Here is a 22,869-nt window from a genome sequence, read left to right as displayed (position 1 = left end):
AGAAAAGAAAGCGAGTGGTACTGTCCATCGACAGCAAAACAAAAATTATAGAAAGATTTCAGAGTGGAGAAACGATTGCAAACTTGCGACTGAGTTTAATGTCTGTAACACAACAGTGCGCGACATCATAAAAAATCGCGAAAAAATCCTTCAGTTTGCTTCACAGGCTGACACTTCAAGTGGATTAAATAAACGCAAGACGATGAACGAATCCACATTTAGCAGCTTGGACACTTGTTTGTTTGAATGGTTTCAACAGAAAATGTTGGAGGGTGTAGCATTAAGTGGCATAATTTTATCACAGCAGACGTAATTTTTTAAAAAAAAACTAGGTTTGACAGAAGAACCATTTTCCTGTTCTATTACTTCTCCGTTATTTTATGAGCACCGACTGTACGGAAGTGTGTGTGTGTTGCAACTAGTGCTTGGCACGTAAGATAAATTCAGCCTATCACTTGCTGACGCGGCGCAGTGATCCGACGGTGTTTGTTTATTTCAAAACTCAGCTAAGAGTGAACGGAGAATAGATATAACGACCCCTCACGGTTCCCGAGATTAGGGTCGTTATAAAGAGGTGGTCGATATAAGATTTCCGACCCATCTGCAACACTAAGTCTAGGCCGTTTTTGCACTAATTCCACGTTCAGCAAGCTAAAAATAAAAAATCTAACATTTTAAATTCATATAAATAAAGGGGGATAAAAACACCGTGAATTATACGAGACAGAGACACCGTTTCAAAACCATCAAATCAAGTCTCAATGCACTGGTATGAAAAATCTTATCTCGAAAAGAATTTTGAAGGCAGTCGTTCTGCAAAACAATAACCAGCCCGATGGTGTTACTGACAACAGAGCAATGAGCTAAGTGTGGCAGCGTCGCTTACGCGCGATGAAAAGAATGCGTGACCTGAGCAGCTATCAGCTGTCTTGGGCCCTCGGACTGGCCGGGCGGCTAGCCACACACCTCGGTGCAACAACGACTCGCGTGCCCACGTCTCCGCACACGAAAGACTTAAAAACCACTGCTGCCCAGCACTAAGCAGTCCGCTTCTATGTCAACAACGCACACGCACACAAAGCATGTGTATATATGTAATCTCCGAATGTCCACAGATGGCTGTCTGTGGGCTAATGACCTTTGAGGCAAGCATGACTCTGCTAACCGCGATTTTCGATTATCCGACTCACTCGTCCCCTTCATTAACACAGATAATCGGGGTTCTACTGTAGTTTGTTTTTAGATTTTTCCCGTGTCTCCTTCCCCCAGCCGAATGTCAGGCCGTCACGTCACTGATGCCTGCCGGGCTAATGGCAGGCACAAAGTAGCACGAGCATATGAAACACAAAGTAGCATATGAAACAAACAAGATGGAGACTGGAGACGAAAAGCAGCAGTCAAGGCATCCCCTTGGGTTTAAAGCGTGACAAATGTGACAGCTGACAATGTGGACAACACAAAGGGTTGATTAGACCAAAAGCTTTTTGACACGGTAACAGGGTGGTTAGAAATATAGAACAACCAAGCAAAGTAGTATGCCAGAGCGATGCCAGCTTTTTTTTTACAGTTTTTTATAGCTTAAGAATATAATGAACTAAAAATTAAACTAAATTTAAGCACAGATAACTTGAAAACTGGATAATTCGGGCCCGGATAATTGAAAATTTACTGTAGTGGCTGCCCAAGAAAAAATGATGAAGAAGATTGAAGAAACCAGCATTCACTTTGAAGCTAAACTACAGTGTTTAGAGTAGCATTAAACACAGCATGAACAACATCTTTACCGAAAGAGTAACATCAGTCAGTGTTTACTTACCGTTGACACTGTTTGTAGCATCAGCCTCTAAAATTTGTACAGACATAATTAATACTGAACAACTGAGCAGGACACCACTCCCATACAAACTGAAAACCACAACTGGAGACACATCACCTGTGCACAGACAGCTGGATTTGAAGGTATAGATAGGAACAGATTTTTGAGGACATTTCTTGTTGCTGATATCACTGATGAGATCATCTTGAAAATGGACATCATGAATCAATACAGTTTTTTTTTTTTTACACGGAAGGTCAGGTATTGCGAATCAAAGGGGAAGAGGTAGAAATTCCCATAATACTGGTAGTAACAATGAAAATGTTTCAATTCCAGCCAATTATGGACTAATAATAGTAACCAGAATACAGACTCTAGGGGCAACATGACCCACATCATCGAGCCAGATATGACAATTGGCCAAAGAAAATCCTGTTCACCCGCAGCATTACTAAGGTTGGTGAGATCGTGCCATTAAGGATGTCCAATCTAAATTCAAAAATGAGTGTTTTGAAACAAACAGAACCAATAATAGCTAATTGTGAACCAGTCCTTTGGAATACCCAGTGTGAATTCTCCACCTCAAAACCAAACTCTACCACCACTAAGCCCTGAACTAGAGCAGTTATTAAAGTGATCTCAGAAGAGCCTTAGCTCTAAAACTTTCTGCTTGGGGGATACGGATCTTAGAAGAATGCATCTACTCTACCATCACATTAACACAGGCAATGAAAAACCAAAAGATAGGCCCCACGGCAGCTGCCTAAAGCAAATCAAAACGAGACAAAGAAGATGATTATAGCAATCCCTCACTCAGCACATCTTCAGATTGCGCGAATTCATTTAGAGTGATGTTAATTTTACTGCCCAGTCTTGAATAGCACGTCTGTAAATTTCAGTTAGCGCGAACTCTCCGCAAACAAAAAAAAAGTGTCGGGGATGACGCCACAAAGTTTGTTTCAACATGTAACTAGACACCAATGTTCTCGCAGCTTCTAGTGTTAAGTTGACTGCGATGACACAACACTTCATAGGATTAACAGACCTTTCCTGGGCCGGACTTGGCAGGTGTATAAAAGACGGATGCTGACCTGCAGCATGTGTGTGTGCAAGACTGGTGGCAACGGCGAATCCTTGGGCAGTGAAGTTAAGAGGGCAAGTGACCCCTTGGCGAGCGATAAGCGGATGACAAGCGGGATTATTGTGCGATAATTGGTGCATCTGGGACGGTGCTGTGGTGTAAACGAGTGAGTAGTGCGACGCAGTGTGTTGGGACACCGGTGCGTGGTCAGAGACGAACAGTAGAGGGAGCCACTGTCAAGCAGAGCTCCAGTGAGGAAAGTAAATAGTGGACTTATGAATGTCTGATTAATTTGTGAACAGACAACTGAATTGTATTAATTTGATTAACAGTGTAAAAATTAGCTAAGAAAGAAAATTGCAATTAATTAATTGAGCTATCCTTTCTGGACCAGTTTCCCCCCACACGTAACAGTATGTTTACTTAGTGGTGGCTTGGTGAAAGGGACTATTACTATTACTTCAAGCAATGTTTGTCGGATATGTTACTTTTTTGGTGTAGTTTGATGAGGTAATGCAATAAATGTTTTAGGCTTAGCCAATTAGCTTTGGGGAGTGCCAAAATTAAGCACTTGATAGGGTAGGCAATTTTCCCATAGAATTGGTATTCACACCCATGAGCTGTTACAGGTTGATGAACATGTGAGTGATTTGAGAGGGGGTTTGGTGTTAGTGGTGGTTAGGGGTTGAGGTTTGGGGGTTGTTTTGAGGTTTTGAGGTATGCCTGTAAGATTCAATGTGACCGCAGGGATGAGTTTTGGAAGCTGCAAGTGGGGTGGAAACTGAGGCTGGGTATATGTAAATAAAGGTATGATAGGTTTGACATTTGTTAATGGAGGAATAGGGGTTGTTTTTGGTAGTGGTGAACCTTGGACAAAGGGCAAAGTGTGAAGGGCAGGGGTGGTTTGAACAGAAGTAACACCAGAAGAAAATTGTTTGTTGGGATTGTGAATGGTGATGGTGGAAAAGGTAAAATATATTGGACAGGTGGGAAGGAGTGAAAAATGGTTTGTGGAAAGGGTGGGAATAGGTGATGATGGTGACAGTGTGATTGGTTAATGGTATGGCAGTAACTACTGAGAAGCATTAGGGTGGAAAAATGGCAGTGGAAAACACTGGTTGAGCAGGTGAAAAGGGGATAAAGGTATGAGAGGCAGGTGGAGAGGGTGTAAGTTTAAAGGGTGGAGACAATGATGGCGAAGGGGTGGAAGCTGTGTCAATATCTGGTAAAGTTTCATCAGACTGCAAAACTTCAGGAGGTGTTTTTGTCTGAGACACCGAAACTGTAATCGTCTCTGGCATTTGGCCTTGAAGGATTGAAATCATTGTTTGAGGAACTGAAAGGGTGGTGTCCAACAAAGGCAATTTGTTTTTAGTTTGGAAAACAAGACTGGAGCCTGCTGTAAAGGTTTTTCAATTTCCTCATTTAAGTTTATTGGCCAAAAGCAAATAAAAGGTCTGACAGCCTTCTAGGACATCAAGATTTAGATTATGAGGGAAGTTGTAACTCTGCCTTGGCAAGCTCTCCTCAGATGTTGTCAAACTGATGCCTCTTAGCTTTAATTTATAAAAGAATTATATATATATTTTTTAATGTACTCAGGAACAATAATTCCGAAGAAAAAATTATTTGTTTTAATTAAAACCAAAACTATTATTAAATAAAAAAACTCTTACTCTAAGTTCTCTTAATAATACAAGATACATATACACTATACTAAACTCTATATTGTAAAATAAATATGGAATATGTGGGATGATCCTTGAGAGGTTGTGAAACACAAACTAATGTTTACTGAAACTTAGCATTTGTTATACACAAACTATCACAAAAAACATTTAAACAAAGATCAGTAATAAAGTAATAGTAAAATAGATTGTAGAAAGTCAGGTTGAATGCTAGCTTGGTTGTCATCAAAGGCTGTGTTTGTAAACAGACGGTAGCAATGGAGAACAGCGGCTCGGGGGAAGGGGAGTGAGCGTGTCTGGCCTAGAAGCGCTTCCACGCAAAGACCCAAAGACAGCTGCATAGCCCAGGGGATCACCCGATGGGTGTGACGTCACAACCAATGGGAGTACGTTTTAAGGGGGCACACACATGAGGTTGTGCGAAATGAGACGAGTTCAGGGAACAGAACCTCACATTGGGATGATGTAAAGGGGATGATACAACTTCAAAAAATGTCAAAAGAATGCCAAAAAAAATACACAGAAAATAAATAAATTACTCTTCGGTTCTAGCGGCAAGAGAGTTGTCGCCAAGAACACAGAACACTAACAAAATGCCAGTTAGTTCATGACCTAAGCCACATTACAATGGATGGGATACTTACACTTGCACATAATGAAGTGGAGAACTAATTGAATAGATGCCATTAAAAGATAAAAGTAGTAGTAATTGGTCACCAAAGTATTTATTGATTTATTATCATCTCGTCAATGAGACGTTAAAAAATAATGAGCAGGAATCGGACTTACAAACTATATACAATTAATTATGTAGACTATGCTTCTTTTCAGAGAACAATGCAGTCACTCTTGAGAATAAAAATAACATATGCTCTGCTGCCACTGAAACATTTGCCTTCCCACAAGGTAAATCATATTTAGTTGCTTTCCAAACCTTTCAGAAGGGCTAGGGTGAATCATAACTTAAAATAAAAGCAGAATTAAAATGAAAGTGAATTTATTGAATATTACATTACCACTGTGAAGTTTTGAATATTCTGACTTTGCTTTAGAGTTTGCTTTCGGTTTTAAGAAATTAAGTGAAAAATAATAATTAAGAAATTGTATTCGATGTTTGAAAGGCCAATCTCCTGGACACACATAAGGTGTTCAGAGCTTCAGAAGAAACCATATGATTTGAAAACCACTCAAGATATCTGAGTGGTGTCTGTTTACAAAAAGCATTAAGAACACAAAGATGGCATATGTATTATTCTGTTTCCATATTCCATTTTTAAACTGCACTTTAAGGAGAGTGAAAATTGCTAAAATGTGTTTTTTCGGAGTTATTTTTAGACAAGAAATACACGGTACAGATTTATGAAAGCACCCAAGGGACTTGCATTACACCTTTATCTTCATTTCTCTGCCATCTAATGTTATGTTTACCACTAAAATTTGATAGTTGCCCTATGCACGACGATAAGACAGCGCGCCAATTCATAGCCTTGCGCCTAGAAGCGATACCGTGCTAGAAGCACCAGCAAGCATCACGCTTATGATCCTGCCTCACTACACAGATACAACCCTGACTAGGTGGGCCCCTTAATAACTATGGCTCTTATAGGAGTGTATTGACCAAATGTTACAAGTGATACTACATTAAAAATACCATAAAATAAAATGACGATTAAAAAACTACTTTAAAAAGGCATTAAAAAAATATTAAAAGTTATAAAATATTTAGAAGCTGACCAGTGAAAAAGTAGTATTAATATTTTTAATCAAAACTTTTGTACCCATAATTTGAAGCAGATACAAATCAAGTTACAGGATTATTCCAGTTTCGTCATCTTTGGTATTACTACTTATTATTACTGCTAGTAGATAAGAATAAAAATAAAAATGTTAAGCACAGGAACATTTTATTTAGTTATTTGTTTCAAAACTTGGACCTCTACACCTATAAATAATGAAGACAGTATTAATTAAAAATTAAATTAAAACCCTTTGCCATCAAGTTTTCAGCAAAGAAACAAACAGAACACAGCTACAAACAGTATCACAAATGTAGGTTCTTACGGATTTTCTGAAGTGTTGAATAAAAGCAGAGAGCTAATGGAACTGAGGGCCTGAGGAAAGCTACCAAAACCTTCCTTGGGTGTCGCTTCTGTACCTGACTGATGAGTTCCAGATTTCACATGGTAAAACTGAAGTTTCTCCTGAAACAACAAAAAACCCAACATACCCTAAAGCATCACACTGCAAGCATTAAAAGCAACAGAGCAAGCACACTTGGCAGTTAAAGTGCTGCAGCAGCAAGTCATTCAAATGCCCTACTGCAGCACAGCACTTTTTGCAGCAGTTGCCTTGGGAAAATACAACTGTGTCTCTACTCACTTTCATCAAGGTTGTGTCAGATGGAAACATAAACAGCTGCTGATTAAATAACAAACAATGACCTCTGCCGACCTTAGCGATGAGAAATTTTCGTTGTTCAAACTATAACTGGCCTATAATCTCATTACAAGGTAATAATATTCTTATGTCTTTGCCTTCAAATTAATTTGTTGCAGGTGTCAAATTATCTGTATTGCATCCACAATACGCAATTTTTTAAAATAATTTCAACATTAAAAAAAATTATCTAGTAAGAAATAAATCATTCCATTCGAAGAAAAAATTAACATTGCTAGCAGCAGCTAATTCAGCAGAACCTACAGCACAGCATGCAGTGAAAGATTGCAGTGCTACTGGAGGGCTTTGTCTGCTGAAAGTGACCAATATTGACAAAATTATTTAGCCACATGATTATTTCATGAAATCTGCTATTGATGAAATTCACTCACTCAGGATACAATTCACAAGAATTTCGGCATTGCTTTCTCAAGCAATATAGATTAATCCAAAACACTTCCAAATTATTACGAAAAATATATCATTTACACATTTATAATTTTAAAAAATACAGATTACCTCTAAACCTAACTGCAGATATGCAATTTACTATTCCAGTCTTATTTCAACTACTGCACTGGATTGTGTGTTGTATTTAACAAATTTGAAATGGTTTCATATGCAATTTAAAATGTTTTACAGCAAAAAAAAAATCTTAGTACAGAGAGTGCCATCCTTCCATTATGTATTAATATACATTCCAACATGTGAATAAAACTAGATATAAAATCAACTTACCTTCCTTGCACTTAATGGCCTGCAGTTTCAGATTTATTGGAATACTTAAGTGAAATGTAGTTTAGATAATATAAACACAATTGACTGATGCAACAAAACATGAATTGTAGTTATTTACTGAGAAATAATTTTGTGTTTTTTTTTTTGGCAAGCAAAAAATTCTCAGGTGTAAATTGTTTTGTACTTTACAATTAGTAAAAATTAAAGGCTGCAAATTTTTATTTATTTCTCCATTTAGTTTTTGCTTACCATACAACACTTGGAGCCATCTGTGTATGTGCACTCAAACAGTATTTAAGATCTTGCAAGCGTGATGCTAGACCACTGTTTGCCTTTCTATTAACAATTAATTTTATTTAGATATTTATATGGTATAGGTAGTTTATGCTACTTTATACTCTTCACATAAGTTTTATTTCTTGATTTAGTTTTGTCTCATAAATTCGTAGTTTTTCTAAATTAAGTTTCAGTACTGCCCTCAAAATTTGTTTCTTAATATGTAACTGGTACAGTTCATATTACTACATAATTAGGGTTTTAATATGTTCTCCATCCTGCGATGTGACTGATTGATATTTGTGTTTCCTGCTTGCAACTTTGGCATTTCAAATTGAACCTGACTGGTTGTCCTCATAGGTGTGAATTTCCTTCATTAGAGTTCATAATTTTTTTGTTTAAATGGCTTGATATGTTTTTGGTTGCCCTCATAGGCTGTGACAGCCTACACTACATTTTTGTAGGTCATGTCGGTAACTTTCGTTAAACTGACAGTGCCACAAGATGCATATAAAGTTCACAATAGTTTCACCACATACCAGTTTCAATATTGTTTCACCTTGGCTTCCCCAAGAGTGTAAAACATATTATTATAAAATCAATTATAAACCCCTTGATGTGTAAATGTTTCAGTTATAAGCGCAGAAACAATGCATTCAGTTATCTCTATTTGAAACATCATAAGAATGTACAACATATTATTTTAAGTCTAGACACGTTCACATCATGAAATTCTTGCTTTCTTCCAAATAGCCACTCAACTCCTACAAAATAAATCCACTAAATAAAATGACATAACACTATTTAACTTTTATTAAAAAATTAATTAGATCAATTTATAGATTTTAAACATTTCAGTATTTTTTTTAACACCTATCATAAATTTTGCAATTAAGATAATGCTTAGTAATAGCTAATAGGCAATGCAATATCCAAATTGACCTACCTAACTTTTATCAAATTAAAGTCTGCTTCTCGTGCCTAACAGTTAATATTTAATTTTTCTTTTCCTAATTTAGTAATTTACACTTACTTTATGATTTGGGAACTAATAACTTATTATTTTTAAAAAATTAAATTAAAATTTTGCAATTTCACCAATTTTTAAAAACTAGGTCCTTATTCTCGACCTTATGGATGTTGTAAAAACAGCATACTTCACCCATGTAAGCCACAGAAGTTCTTGGAGCAATGCTCTGAGCGGCAGGGGCCTAACCATTGCCACATTACATAAGGATGAGCTTTTCAAAGTAGTGAAATACAGTAACCATGGTAGAAAAACATTGAGCAAGCAGGCTGCCTCAGGGCTGGACCACGATGCAGCCGGCCAGGAGCTGCTCAAAAAGATGCCACAGCCAACTTCGGACCCAAGAGGGAAACGTGCAATCGTCTATTGATGTATTGTTTCTAAGTTGTCCTGAGATTCAGACTGTGAGTGCATATTCAAAGTTAATCTGACACAGATGCAAGGAACTCATGATTTGTATCTGACATATGAAATTATGTCAATGATGCTCTCCTCACAATGAGACTCCTTAAAATAATTATGTAAAGAGTTAACTGTAAGCCATTAGCCATGTCCATTAATTATCTCACATTTAAATACAAATTTAAAAATAATAGAAACATAAAACCATGGAATTTAATCTCTCATCTTGCTCTAAACTTCCTTACATTTCCTGGTTTTCCAAGTTTTCTCAAAGGGTAAACATCATTTTTTGACTGGATTTTTATGATGTATCAACTTAAACCAATTATTTTCTTATACATTATAAATACCTGCTCATTTTAGTGGTTGGTGTCACCTCCAAAGCCTCCCTAATACGACTACACCTATCCCTCACTTAGCACGACTTCAGATTGCGCGGTTTCATTTAGCGTAGCGTTAGTTTTACTGCCTCAGTCTTGAATAGCACGTCTGTAAATTTCAGTTAACACAAAATCTACGCAGGCAAAAAAAAAGTCGGGCATGATGCCACAAAGTCTGTTTCAACTTCTGTAAACAACATATGTGCGGTGGGATACAGTTAGCCAAACAAGGGGGGAAGAGATGCGCATGCAGGTCTGTCTACGCTATTGGCTGTTGTACAAACATCAGCTATGACAACTTAAATTGTGGCTATGGAGTCTAAAGGCCCAAATGTTTTTACGTCCGCGCGTATGCCGTCGTGCCGTACCATTGTCGCCTGGCCACAGACCGGGCTGTGAACTCAGTCTAGCCAGGGACAGGGAATTCACTCAAACAAAAGCAACGTCACCCATTCCGCAGCCGGTAACTGTACGTGCTTGAGGACTCATAATGCATCGTGTTCCAGTATTTGATACAAAACTAGAAGTATAACGGCGCGCAGATTGTCATGAAGGCCACACTTATGTTGGTCACACTAGTTGTGCGCAAAATCGTACAAAATAAGGACACTTATCAAAAGTTTATATAAGTCTGATGCTGTTGGTTGTACTACCGGGAATATATTTGACATTAGATTCCAGATCAGAAATTAACAGATGATTCACATGTAAAAGGTTGTTAAATGAATGTTGCAATGAAAAAAAAATAATCATTGGCCTGACAGGATTGGTGTGAACCAGGTGGTGATGCACGAATAAGCACTTTAATTTTTGAAAAATAAAATATAATTATCCGGACAGTAATATCGGTGATTGTTGGAAAGGTACGCGACGTGAGTTGAAGATCACGCCCGGGCGGGCAAGTCAGCCAGCCGACTGACGTTAAAGTACATAACCACTTATCTCCCGTTACGTGGTGTCGTATTTGTCATACAAAGTGTGATGGGAGGCATATAAAGATTAATGGTGTGACATATTTATAGTTGAGTGTTATTATATATTAGTCGTGCTAAGCGAGGGATAGGTGTACTCTTAAATGTTAAAAATGTGAAAATTTTGTACCAACATGGGCATAATCCTAAAACAAATTCTATTGATTTTTTTTTACAATAGAAAGAATATATTTAACTTCACTATGCCTTGTTTACAATATGAGACAAAAACCTTTTTAAGAACTCTATACTTTTTTAAGTCTGCAGTCAATCAATAAAAAGTAAAATCATGATTAAAAAAAACTATAAACATATAAACCAACCTTTAACACCATGGCCTCAACTGGTGAATGTTTACTTTTAATTTTCTTATTTCCACATTGGCTATCCAATGCAGAGTCCAGTGAGAATAGTGTGCTGTAGTCACAATACAAATCAGTGACAGGGTGCTTGGCACTTGAAAACACCTGTTAAAAGACAAATTTCAACATTAACAACAAATTACAATTAGATACAAATGTTAAGTTATGAGTCTACAACCTTTATTTTTTTCAACAATCATAAATTTACAATTATGGATTAATAGGTACGTAAGTAATTTGGTCTAATTTTTATTTTTAATGGATTTTATGCATTGCCAACAGCCAGAACACTAGAGACAAAAACACAGATAACCAAATATCAGAAATATCGAGAACTAAATTGGCCATAGCCTAGACAGAAAAAAATCATATACCACCCTTTGCCTGGCATGATTTTGGGAAACCATAACAAACCAAAATCAGAATGGCCGGACCAAAATTTTAACCCGTGTCATCTAAAATATAAGTCCAGTGAGTTATCACTGTCACTTTGCTCTGGTCAGTGGTCAGTTAACATAAACCAACCACATACATACTTCCCAACTTTTTAAATTCCCAATCCAGTACAATTTTTTTTTAGCGTGAATAAAACACTGCAAATTGGTTACTCTACGATTAAACCTGACAAATTACTAAATACTGTACATTTTATACTATCTACCAAAAAAAAATTTTTGCATTGTTAATTTCATAGTTTGCACACAACTTCCTTCTTATAGTACTTTACAACAATATTGCACTCATCATCAGTTAATATCATAAATTTACTACAACTTTTTAACTAGCTATTTTTTCTTAAGGATAACACTTGAGTGATGCTGCAGTTGCTTTTTCTTAGCTTTTTGAAGTAAATTGTCAGAAAATTTCTGATCATAGCAAAAACCCACTTGTCTGGATTTAATTACCAATATGCTTTCTGGACAGTTATTTGACAACTGGGATCTTAAATGGGTTCTGGTGTTCTTGACCAAACTAAACACAGTCTCACATTCTGGATTACTGTGAGGGTTGTGAGTATGAAAAACATTACTCCAGGTAGTCTACCAAATTTTGGTTTCCCAGTTATACTTTTCATATTTGCGACACTGACCCATTTTTTCACAATACTGGAACTCTGTGTTAAACATGGAAGGTCTTCCAGCTGAAGGAAAATGAACTGATTGTGAAGATCATTCATGGACATGCTCTTTGTTTCACTGTCTTGCAATGGTAACATTACAGGAAACAAATTCAGTAAGTACTCAAAATCAGAAAAGCTGACTTTTCAATGCCCTCAATGTTTGCAGCACTAGCTTTCTTCAAAACTTCATTCTTCAGAGAAAAATTATTCACAATATAGTCACATGAAGTGATAAAATACTTTTTCACAGATTCATTAATAGCTTTTTTGTCAGATGCTTTTAGTTATCTTACAATAACTATATCAGAGTCTTGTCTGTGATTTTCAACAGCATGATATCTAACAACAAGAACATCCACATTCTTAATAGCAGCAGTCTTCACAAACATAGATAATAGCTCTATCAAAAGTCGCAGAGCATATGTCACAAAATGTGAATTTGTGGTTCTGATGCCTAGAGCATTATGATACCTTCTCAAATATGGGTATCACATGCAACAAAAACATGCAGAAGGCTCTATTCAGTGGCAATGAGAGGAAGAGAAATTGCTTTTCTTCACAACGTAAATTTAGCATTTGACTGTTAAAATAATTAGAATCATTTACTTACAAGAATGCACAAGACATTTTCCGTCTGAGACCTTAAAATCATTATCAGCTTTTCTTTTACTTGAATTTTTTCTTTCAAAATTAATAGATTCTTGTTGCGTATTGTCCGGAAACTGTTGTGTGTTGTTCCGAACATGTGTTGTTCCGAACAGTGTGGTTGTGTTAGGTTGGCAGTGTGTGTGTTTTGGTATGCTGGTTGTCTGGCGTACCATGCCAGTTGTAAACAGTCTTGTGTGCAGTAAACAGGACATGTAATAATTATTTTGTTCCAGACAGCTTTATTGTCATGCTTGATGGAGGGAAGAACATTAAGGTTTATGAACATCTGACTTACCTACTGACGTGAAGTTCTCTTTTGGCAACAGTGAAGAATTCGATGGTTACTGAACACGATACCACATGAAATATTACTTTGGTATTGTGTTCTATACTAGAATAGGTATGGCTTTAGTATAAAATACCATACCAGAAAGTTAGTTCGACAGAGAAACGTGGTTTGTGTAAAACAAGCATGTGAATGTTCTCCGCCCAAAACACCCCAAATTCCTGTGCTTGTCCTGTAAGAATGTAGGGGTGATAATGACATCAGCACTGCCATGTTGGTGATGTCATCAATATTGTTATGGTGTCTGGATCTAGACTACTCCCACAAACCGTACAGAAAGCATAACATATTACCTTTGTCAGACTTGATAATACACGGAAACTCTTGCGAATACAAGTCTCTGAATGCCTGAATATACTGCTTGGTTTGTCCGCTCATATTGTAAACATTAATATAATCGTACTGATGCCACAAATGTAATTACAATACACACATCTCTAAATAATTATTCATGTAGCAATAAGCATTAATTTTGAGGCAAGGTACATAAAACAATGCATTATATAAGTTCAAAATTGTTATCCAAACCACAACTCTCATTTTGCAACACTAATTCACTCAAAGACAGAAGACAAATAGATGCCCAACCAGGGAAATAACTAGATTTTTTTCTACCCGGAGCAAAAACTCATCTGGGCAGCCACCCCCCCCCCCCCCCCCTTAATTTTTCCCCAAACCAACCACAACAAAACCTTTCCGACAACACGTCATATCACCACCACATACAAAAAAACCATAACAAAACCTTTCCAGACAACACGTCATATCACCACCACATACAAAAAAAACATAACAAAACCTTTCCAGACAACACGTCATATCACCACCACATACAAAAAAAACATAACAAAACCTTTCCAGACAACACGTCATATCACCACCACATACAAAAAAAAACATAACAAAACCTTTCCAGACAACACGTCATATCACCACCAGATACAAAAAAAAACATAACAAAACCTTCCCGACAACACGTCGTATCACCACCAGATACAAAAAAAACATAACAAAACCTTTCCAGACAACACGTCATATCACCACCTGATACAAAAAAAAAACATAACAAAACCTTTCCCGACAACACGTCATATCACCACCAGATACAAAAAAAACATAACAAAACCTTTCCAGACAACACGTTATATCACCACCAGATACAAAAAAAAACCATAACAAAACCTTTCTCGACAACACGTCATATCACCACCACATACAAAAAAACATAACAAAACCTTTCCAAACAACACGTCATATCACCACCAGATACAAAAAAAAACATAAAACCTTTCCCGACAACACGTCATATCACCACCACATACAAAAAAAACATAACAAAACCTTTCCCGACAACACGTCATATCACCACCACATACAAAAAATATCATAACTCTGTTCGCAGGCACACCATCAAATTAGTTCAAAGTATTAGTTAATCTTATAATTTTTATCTAAAACTTTTGTCTGAAATAATTTTTGATAAGACGAACCATTGTTGCAAAGGTTTGAAAAAAAGAGGGGTAGAAATTTTAAAAAATTCATAAAATCAGTACCTTGCACACTATTAAATCCATTCCTTTTCATTGCAAAACCTAAAAATATTATCTACAACTTTCGTCGGGAATTATTTTTTATATGACCAACCATTACTGCAAGGGGTGGAAAATAACAGGGGTTGAAATACAAAAAAATTCATAACTCCCTTAATATGCAACCTAATAAATTAATTCTAATTTATTGTAAAACCTTGAATTATTATCTACAAATTTTGCTAAAGTGATTTTTCTATACGACCTACCATGACTGCAAGGGGTGGAATAAACAGGGGTTGAATGAGGGCGCTTGCACACGCTCCGGCACAACCGGAGCCGGAGTTGGCACCGGCACCGGAGGACTCACAAGACAACAGTTCCTTATGGAGTGCCGCACACGCAGTCCGGGCCGGCAGGGAAACGGGTCCGGCTGCCGGCATGCCGGAGTGCAGCCGGAGAGGACCTCGATAATCCGGACTACCTGCCCGGCGTGGAGCTGGGCAGGGGAGTGGGCTGTCGTCACCAGGGCCGCAACTAGAGTCTCTGGCCCCCGGGGCATGAATGGATTCATGTGCCCCACCCACCCCCCCTCTTTTTTTGCACATACCACACCAATAAAGCGGGGTGTCCGGGGGCCCTCCCACGGAAAAATGGTGCTATTTAAGCATTTTCCATACCTACATGTAACAGTTTCTGTGCTACTGTAACTTCCATGCATGAACCCACAATGTCCATAAAGTAGTCCGTATAATCACTAGACTTGTTCATTAAATATGTTGAGACGTTATATTATAATCAGATTAGACATTCCTGGCATGCAAGTTAAAAAACTTGTTACCAGTTACCAGTTGTAGTAGGAATTGCAATGCAAGCGATTTCGGCGCCCCCACAGCTTTGCGCCCGGGGCGTATGCCCCGCTTCCCCCCCCCCCCCCCCTAGTAAGGCCCTGGCCATCACAGCAGGTACCTCAGTCGCTCGCACAATACAAAACACTGGCACAGTGCAGCAAAGACTTGTGAGATGGCAGGGTTCAGGTACGACTCTGTGACGCTGATTGAATTGGTAGAAACCAGACCGTGTTTGTGGGACAAAACCAGCCATAGTTTTAAAGATCGCACAGAGATGCAGAACGCATGGCTGGAAGTGTGTGCATGTTTGGAACCTAAATTTCATGACATGGACAGAAAACAGCAAACAAAAATAGGTAGCAAGTACAATATGTACAACCTCCTGTTCCAAACGGGGCACATGTTTCTACCGCGGATGCTGAAACCAAACTAGCGGCTTGCTGGTGCGTGTGCATGGACATCACTGCCGGCGCCGGAGCCGCTGCCGGAGAGGGCTCTGGAATAAACCGGAGCGTGTGCAAGGACAGCTCCGGGCGCCGGATCCGTTGCCGGAGCTAGCACCGGGAAAATACCGGTGCGTGTGCAAGCGCCCTGACAATTTATAACTTCCTTAGTATGCACACTCTCAAATCCGTTCAAACTGTTTGTAAATCTTATAATTTTTATCTATAACATTTGTATGACAAATTTTTGATAACACAAACAATTATTGCAAGGGGTTGAAAAACCTGGGGTTGAAATAAGAAAATAAATAAAACTTCCCTTCCATGTACACTATTGAATCCATTCTTATTTGTTTTTATTTCTAAATATTGTCTAAAACTACTGTTAAAATACATTTTTAGCTAACAATATTGCAAAGGGTAGAAATAACATGGTATGAAAGTAAAAAAATACTTTCTTTAAACAGATATACTATCAAAACCATTATAATTTATTATATAAATCCTAAACTTCCTCTAAACCTTTGGATGAAACAATTTTTTATTAAATGAATTACTACCGTAAAACAAGGGATGAAATTTAAAAAAATTGAAAACTTCCTTAGTATTAAATTTCTTCGTATTTATTTTAAACCATCATTATCTTAAAACTTGGTGCAAAGCAAATTTTTATATGACCACATGATGAGTACAAGGGATGAAAAATAGTGTTTGAAGGTCAAAAAAATTAAATAATTTCCTTAGATGGCATATAATATGAAATTTATTCTAAGATATTAAATGCTGGATACATTGAGTTAGAAATATTCATAATATTTTTGCTGCATGAAAAATAAGAAAATATTTACATCATAAATAATTTTGTGACATTAGAGATCATAAATATGTTATGTACGTTATGTAATTAAAACGTTCCAGAAGTTTATAGAAGTTTCCAAAATATTTCCAGAATAAATAGATACTTCAAAATCTACCTATGCCTGTAGGCTGTGCTGAAAGGGATTTTATTTATTTATTTACTGACTTATTGCCAAAGTTAATGCTTTTAGCCTTCTCTTACACTTAAACATAGTAGGTACTACACAGCTAACCTTCACTTTCTCTTCTAAAGTGCCATTTAGTCCCTTCAATCTGCTGATCTCATTCTCTAGCCCCCTCACCATATCAGTATGTTCCCTCAGCCTAGCATTTTCTATCATTTTACTCACCTTCAAATCTGCTCTTAACTGGTTTACTACGTTTTGTAGGTCCCCATCCTTGTCTGCTCATCACACCACCTCCCCATCTATTTCCTTTCCTTGGAAACCTACACTTTGCTCCTCTGTATACCTGCCCTCCATTTCATCTAGGGCCCTATTTAGGTTCTCTGCTTCCTCAAGTTTATTACATCTGTCTATTACTTTTCTATCTGTCCTATACTCTTCCAACCTTTTCAATATCCCATTTTTGTTCTGCTCCACCTGCTGTAAGATTTCCTCCCTCCTTTTATTTCCCTTAGCTTTCTCCTCTTTCCGCATCTCCCCTTCTTTAACGTCTCACAGAACATATTCCACAACCATTTCCTCCCCTGGGTTACACCCGACTGCCCTGACTCCCTTCCCATCACCTGCAATTGATTCCCATCCTTCGCACATTCTGCATTTGACCTACCTACCTTTGTTAAGCCATACTTCTTGCAAATCCACTCTTCATTCTCGAGACCTTCTACCCCCACCATCACACCTCCACAAAAAAAGTAAAAACCAGTCTTCATACATATCACAATGTATGCCACTATCCCTCTTCCTCCACACTTTCCCACAACCCTTTCAATTCACCCACACATCCTTAACCTAGTCACCCACTTGCCTGCCACCGAACTTTGCCTCTCATGCACTTCCACTCCTTATGCCTGCCTGGCCTTTATTTGTGCCACTGCCTATTCTTTAAATGTACACCCACCACGACAATCTCTACCCCACAATGATGTTTATTTCATTAAAAAATATTTTAATTTCAATCCAGACATTGACGCACACCTACATTCGCCACCACTGGCTAAACTAGGTGGGATATAGTTTACAAAACAATCCATGGGGAAAATGTATTCAGTATCATATTATATAGGTACTAGAAAAGTGAGCTGTAGTATATAATACGATATCCAATAGTTTCATACAAAAACATGTTTTGTGCTAAACAAACATGTGAAGGTCCACACCCTAAACCCCTCCTATCAATGTGCTTGATCAGTAAGAATGTAGGGGTGGTAATGACGTTAGTGTGGCCATGTAGGTAATGTCACTGAATCGGGATCTAGACTACTCCCGACGTGACTACTTACTTTTGTGGCTTTATTACTGCCAGCAAGCCTCTTAACTTTAACCTCGGATTCTAACACCCGACGTTGAATGCTTTCCAACTTTATTTTATTCTCGTTAACCTGTCTCTCAATATTACTAAATATGATATCTACAACTTTATGTAAATATTTCAAAGCATTAGCTATTTCTACGATAGTTTCTTCTTGTCTTTGATCACGATTTATGATAGGAACATTAAATAATACAAGCCCCATGTTTATTTTTATTTGCTACTATTAATTATAATTGTTTCCTTCTTCTTTACAATGAATATTGGCCATATCTTCCTTGCAGCCATAAGAATGTAGAGCTGTAGCAAACCGTATGTATTCGTTACTGAGTAACGGGTACGGCATCTAGTAACGAGTAACGAAACGTTACACACGAATGCATTTCGTTACTCGCATCTTTCGTATGTTTCACGCATGCGCGCGCGTATTCGTTACAAAGAACGATGTTTGTTTATTAATAAAAGTATAATTTGGAAATTCGTCGTCCAAGTTTTTTACTGTTTATTAAAGGTATTGTGTGTGTAGACAAAGTTTTAGATTCGAACAGAAACAACGTAAGAAAGTATTTTTTACAAATTATAAATATCTATGTTTTTGTTTTTTATAATCGCGTATTTTCACATTTTATGTTCTTATCTTAAAAGATATATTATAATAAAGCCGCTCTAATGAGAGTTAATTGTTTCTTGGTTAACAAAAGCTGTTAATTATCAAATATTTTTAATTGTTTATATTCGATTTATTTTTATTTACGCGACGTCATACTGTACGCGTACGAAATACGACTCGATTCGATGCTGTTACATAACATAGCATGTGCCATGTCATGCGGTATCAGAAGTAACGAGTAACGATACGAAAGTAACGAGAACTAATTGTTTTAGTAACGAATACATACGGGTACACATTTTTTCGTTACTTTTACACCTCTATAAGAATGTCTACTCGTATTTCCTAGCCATTTAAATATAACCAGTACATTTAGCCAATTCTTTAACTATTTTAACAAGTTTGTTTGTGCAAATTAATATAAATTAATTTTTGAAGGCTGCGGTAGTTGCTGTAGAGCTCGTGAGCGTAATTTAAATGTGTAAATAATAGTTAATACCACATGAAGTAAAGGTTGGAATATGTGCAGTTCTTTTTAGGGCCGTATTTCATGACACAAAAATAAGGGTTTAGGTGTTGAATATGGAAAACCTGTACCCTAGCCATATTCCAAGTGTACGATATGACACGGCCAGTCCCTTATTTTTAGGGCACTGATTTTTGGTGTCCTATCTGTTGTCGATTTGATCCATAACTGCATATATATTTTTTCCTTTTAATAAACTTAACAGAACTTTTACGATTACAATTTCCCCCCCCTAATATCTTAAAAAACAGCAAACATAAATACGGCAAAAAAATTCATCGTTTATTCTTGTACAACCAAAATTTGACGCCGTCCCCGCTGCCTGTCCTGAAATTTGGTTAATGAAATTGATATAAAGTGAATTTGGTCTCAAGGGCGGGATACCTGGCCTCGTGGCTGCAGGCAGGGACACATCGACAAAGGGCCCCCCGGGCTGTTATGGCCTACCAGAACGCCGTATTAGTGAAATACACACGTAACTTTAAGTGTTTTATTCCGGTAGCACACGGTACAAAACGTTACACAAGGCACTGGCACGTGACTGGCCGTATCGTCGTCAACCTTCACTCCGCCTACACGGCCCTCGAATGGCGGCACTGATTACGTCTCACGGTGTTCCGAGGACTACTCCACCGAGGGGTGCAGGCTACCCTGAGCTATAGTGATAACGGTTCGTGGCGTGGCAAGTCTGGCGCGTAACACGTTGACACCGTTCCGGCTGCCTCCCCGTCAAAGCTATCAAGTTTTGCGGGATGGGTCTCGGGGTTTGGGTTCGGCCAAGTGGCGGGAGGCAGGGATGTGTCCGTAGAGGTGATCCTTGGGCTGTTTAGGCCACCCAAGACGCCTTATACTACAAATGATGCACTCCGCTACGTGAAGTGTGGTTTTTATTACACATCAACCCTACATGGTGCTATCCATCCCCTGGCCGCGACTGTTCGGGGTTAGAGAGCTCTGCGCGTGTACGGCTGTTCGGCGATGACCCCGCTTACTATGGAGAGGGGGGAGTTTTGAGCGAACAGTACGTGGCGGACGTTGCTGCTAAGACCTGCGCGGTGATGCGCGGTGATGCACGGCCAGTGGTGTTGTCACTCACGATCTAGATGCGGTTGCGGAATTGGCGCGAAGGTGGCCTCTCAACGTTGCGCGAAGACGACCAGCCTCTTCGAGCTCCCGGTGGGTACTGACTCACTCGTGTAGCACAGCGCTACAGCAGGCCTGCCAATTGCGCGCCAGAAGCGCAGCGCGCGGGAAACAGACGCGGCCAAGTTTAGGACCTATTCGCACGTTGAACAATGGAATTAACAAATAAAAACATTTGATGAAATATACATTACATAGTTTATGTCTGTGAGAGAAAACATGTGCCCTTGATGCTATAGTCCGGCGGAAGCACATTGCCACACCCGGCGGAGTGCTTCCGCCGAGGTGGCCGGTAGTGGTGCTAGCTGCGGGTCGTTCGGTGCACTCACACTCGTTGCACCATGTTGCACGCGCGGGCGTGTTCGTGGCACACGGCTTTGAGAGGCGTCGGAGAGGCATCGCGGCCTGTGCGACTAAGAGGCGCACTATCGGCTGGCGTCAAATGCCCCCCTCTATCTGAGGCCGCTATGTGCACCGACGCCTCACAATGATCGCACGGGAGTGATGCACTCGAAGCGCGGCACTGGGGTGGTGTACTATGCCTGGGGTTAGATTCTAGGCCCTGAGCATCTCTCTTCAAACAAGAATATGACTGTGTGCCTCCCTCACTATGCTCGTTCCCCCTCAGTAGGGGCAGTGATGTTTTGATGTGGATAAGCTCCATTGAGTTGCACTGTGGTGGCACTGTAGGGTCCCTGGCCTGGCCCTGATGATTGGTCCATTCGTACTCAGCAAGGTGAACCGGAGCCCTGCGGGTCCTCTGTGGCCGCAGTGGAGGGGAGGGGGCTGCCGCTTGCTCGGGTGTGATGTTCGGCGGGAGGCACCCCTCCAGGGGCAAGAACTTGTCCGAGGTATTGTCCTCAGTCTCGTCCAGGGGAGTGATATCCTCAATAATGTATCTCCCGGGCTCGGCCAGGGTGTAGGCCTAGCTAGCTTGGTCTCTCTCAGGCTCGTCCAGGGGGGTGACATCCTCAATTATGTATGTCCCAGGTTCGGCCAGGGTGTAGGCATGGCTAACTTGGTCTCTCTCAGGCTCGTCCGGGGGGGTGACATCCTCAATTATGTATGTCCCATGTTCGACCAGGGTGTAGGCATGGCTAGCTTGGTCTCTCTCAGGCTCGTCCGGGGGGGTGACATCCTCAATTATGTATTTCCCGGGCTCGTCCAGGGGCGTGATATCCATGGACTCATGTTCGTCTAGACAGCACGTCCGGGGACTGGAGCCCGCCGCGTGCGTGATGGGTACCTTCCCCCAATGTCAGTTCCTTCCTCCCCCCCTTCTGACTCATCACCTGAATCGTCGACAGACATCTGGGGGTTGGCATCTACCAAGCTCATGTTCAGCATCCATGATGGCTCATCCCATTCCTCTGTCTCCTCCTCGTCATTCTGTTGCCATATCGGGGAGTCCTGATGGGAGCCACCCGCGGTGTCGATCGGAGGGCTCAGTGTACGGGCAGTTGGAGTTTCCAGTTCGGGGGGGGGGGGAATATGTATCGGCTCAAGTCCCATGTTATCATCAGATGGTGGGGCGGTGCCCTTTGGCAGAACCTGCTGGTTCGTTACCTGCTGGCCCTCTGATTGAGGCACCCTCGAGTTGGGCCCTGGTGTCACGCCTTCCATTACCCCGGGTGCTACCAACCGCAGGTCATCCCTGTGGACCTTGGCAGGCCGTCCCCGGGGGGTACGGACCGCGTATGACGTGGGTCCGGATTTCCAGAGCACTTCCCTTGGCTCCGACCACTTGGGGGCCAGCCCCGCACAGAAATTGCGAGCGACCGATGACAGATGGTGCTGCCTCACGTACACCCACTGTCCAGGTTGTAGGGGCGTTGGGGGATGACTGGTCTGTGGTGTGTGCTCCGATAGGAATTGGTTTTACTGTTGCCTGGCCTGTTCCCTCCCTTCCTCAATCTCCGGACGGATTAGAGTGTCCGTGATGGCCGCTGCCACCAGGCACTCCCCTGGTAGGGCGAGGTTCTGTCCATACAGCAGCTCAGCCGGGCTGTGGCCTGTGACAGCATTCGTACGGCACCTAAGACAATACAGTAACTTGGGTATATGTACATCCCACTTAGAATGGTCGTCCCCCAGGCGCAATCTTAACTGTGCTTTTACTTCTTG

At 39.8% G+C, this 22,869-nt stretch overlaps 2 protein-coding genes across 2 annotated transcripts in view; one reads left to right on the top strand and one right to left on the bottom strand.

Moving 5' to 3' along the window:
* Nucleotides 1-18,755, bottom strand: part of LOC134529886 (WASH complex subunit 1-like) — a 30,200-nt gene extending 11,445 nt beyond the window's left edge. Inside the window, exons 1-3 of the mRNA XM_063364445.1 lie at nucleotides 18,438-18,755; nucleotides 11,139-11,282; nucleotides 6,647-6,786 (exon numbers count right to left, since the gene is read on the bottom strand). Coding sequence (XP_063220515.1) covers nucleotides 6,647-6,786; nucleotides 11,139-11,282; nucleotides 18,438-18,671 — 518 coding nt within the window. The 5' untranslated portion in view covers nucleotides 18,672-18,755. The remainder of the gene's footprint in view (nucleotides 1-6,646; nucleotides 6,787-11,138; nucleotides 11,283-18,437) is intronic.
* The window catches only part of LOC134528976 (sorting nexin-17-like), a 290,609-nt gene that overhangs the window by 197,347 nt on the left and 70,393 nt on the right, over nucleotides 1-22,869 (top strand). The gene's annotated exons all lie outside the window — the stretch shown is intronic.

This window comes from Bacillus rossius, chromosome 2 (genome assembly GCF_032445375.1).
Source record: "Bacillus rossius redtenbacheri isolate Brsri chromosome 2, Brsri_v3, whole genome shotgun sequence".
NCBI lineage: Eukaryota > Metazoa > Arthropoda > Insecta > Phasmatodea > Bacillidae > Bacillus > Bacillus rossius.
The sequence above is the reverse complement of the archived record's forward strand: the minus strand, read 5'-3'. Positions and strand labels throughout refer to the sequence as shown.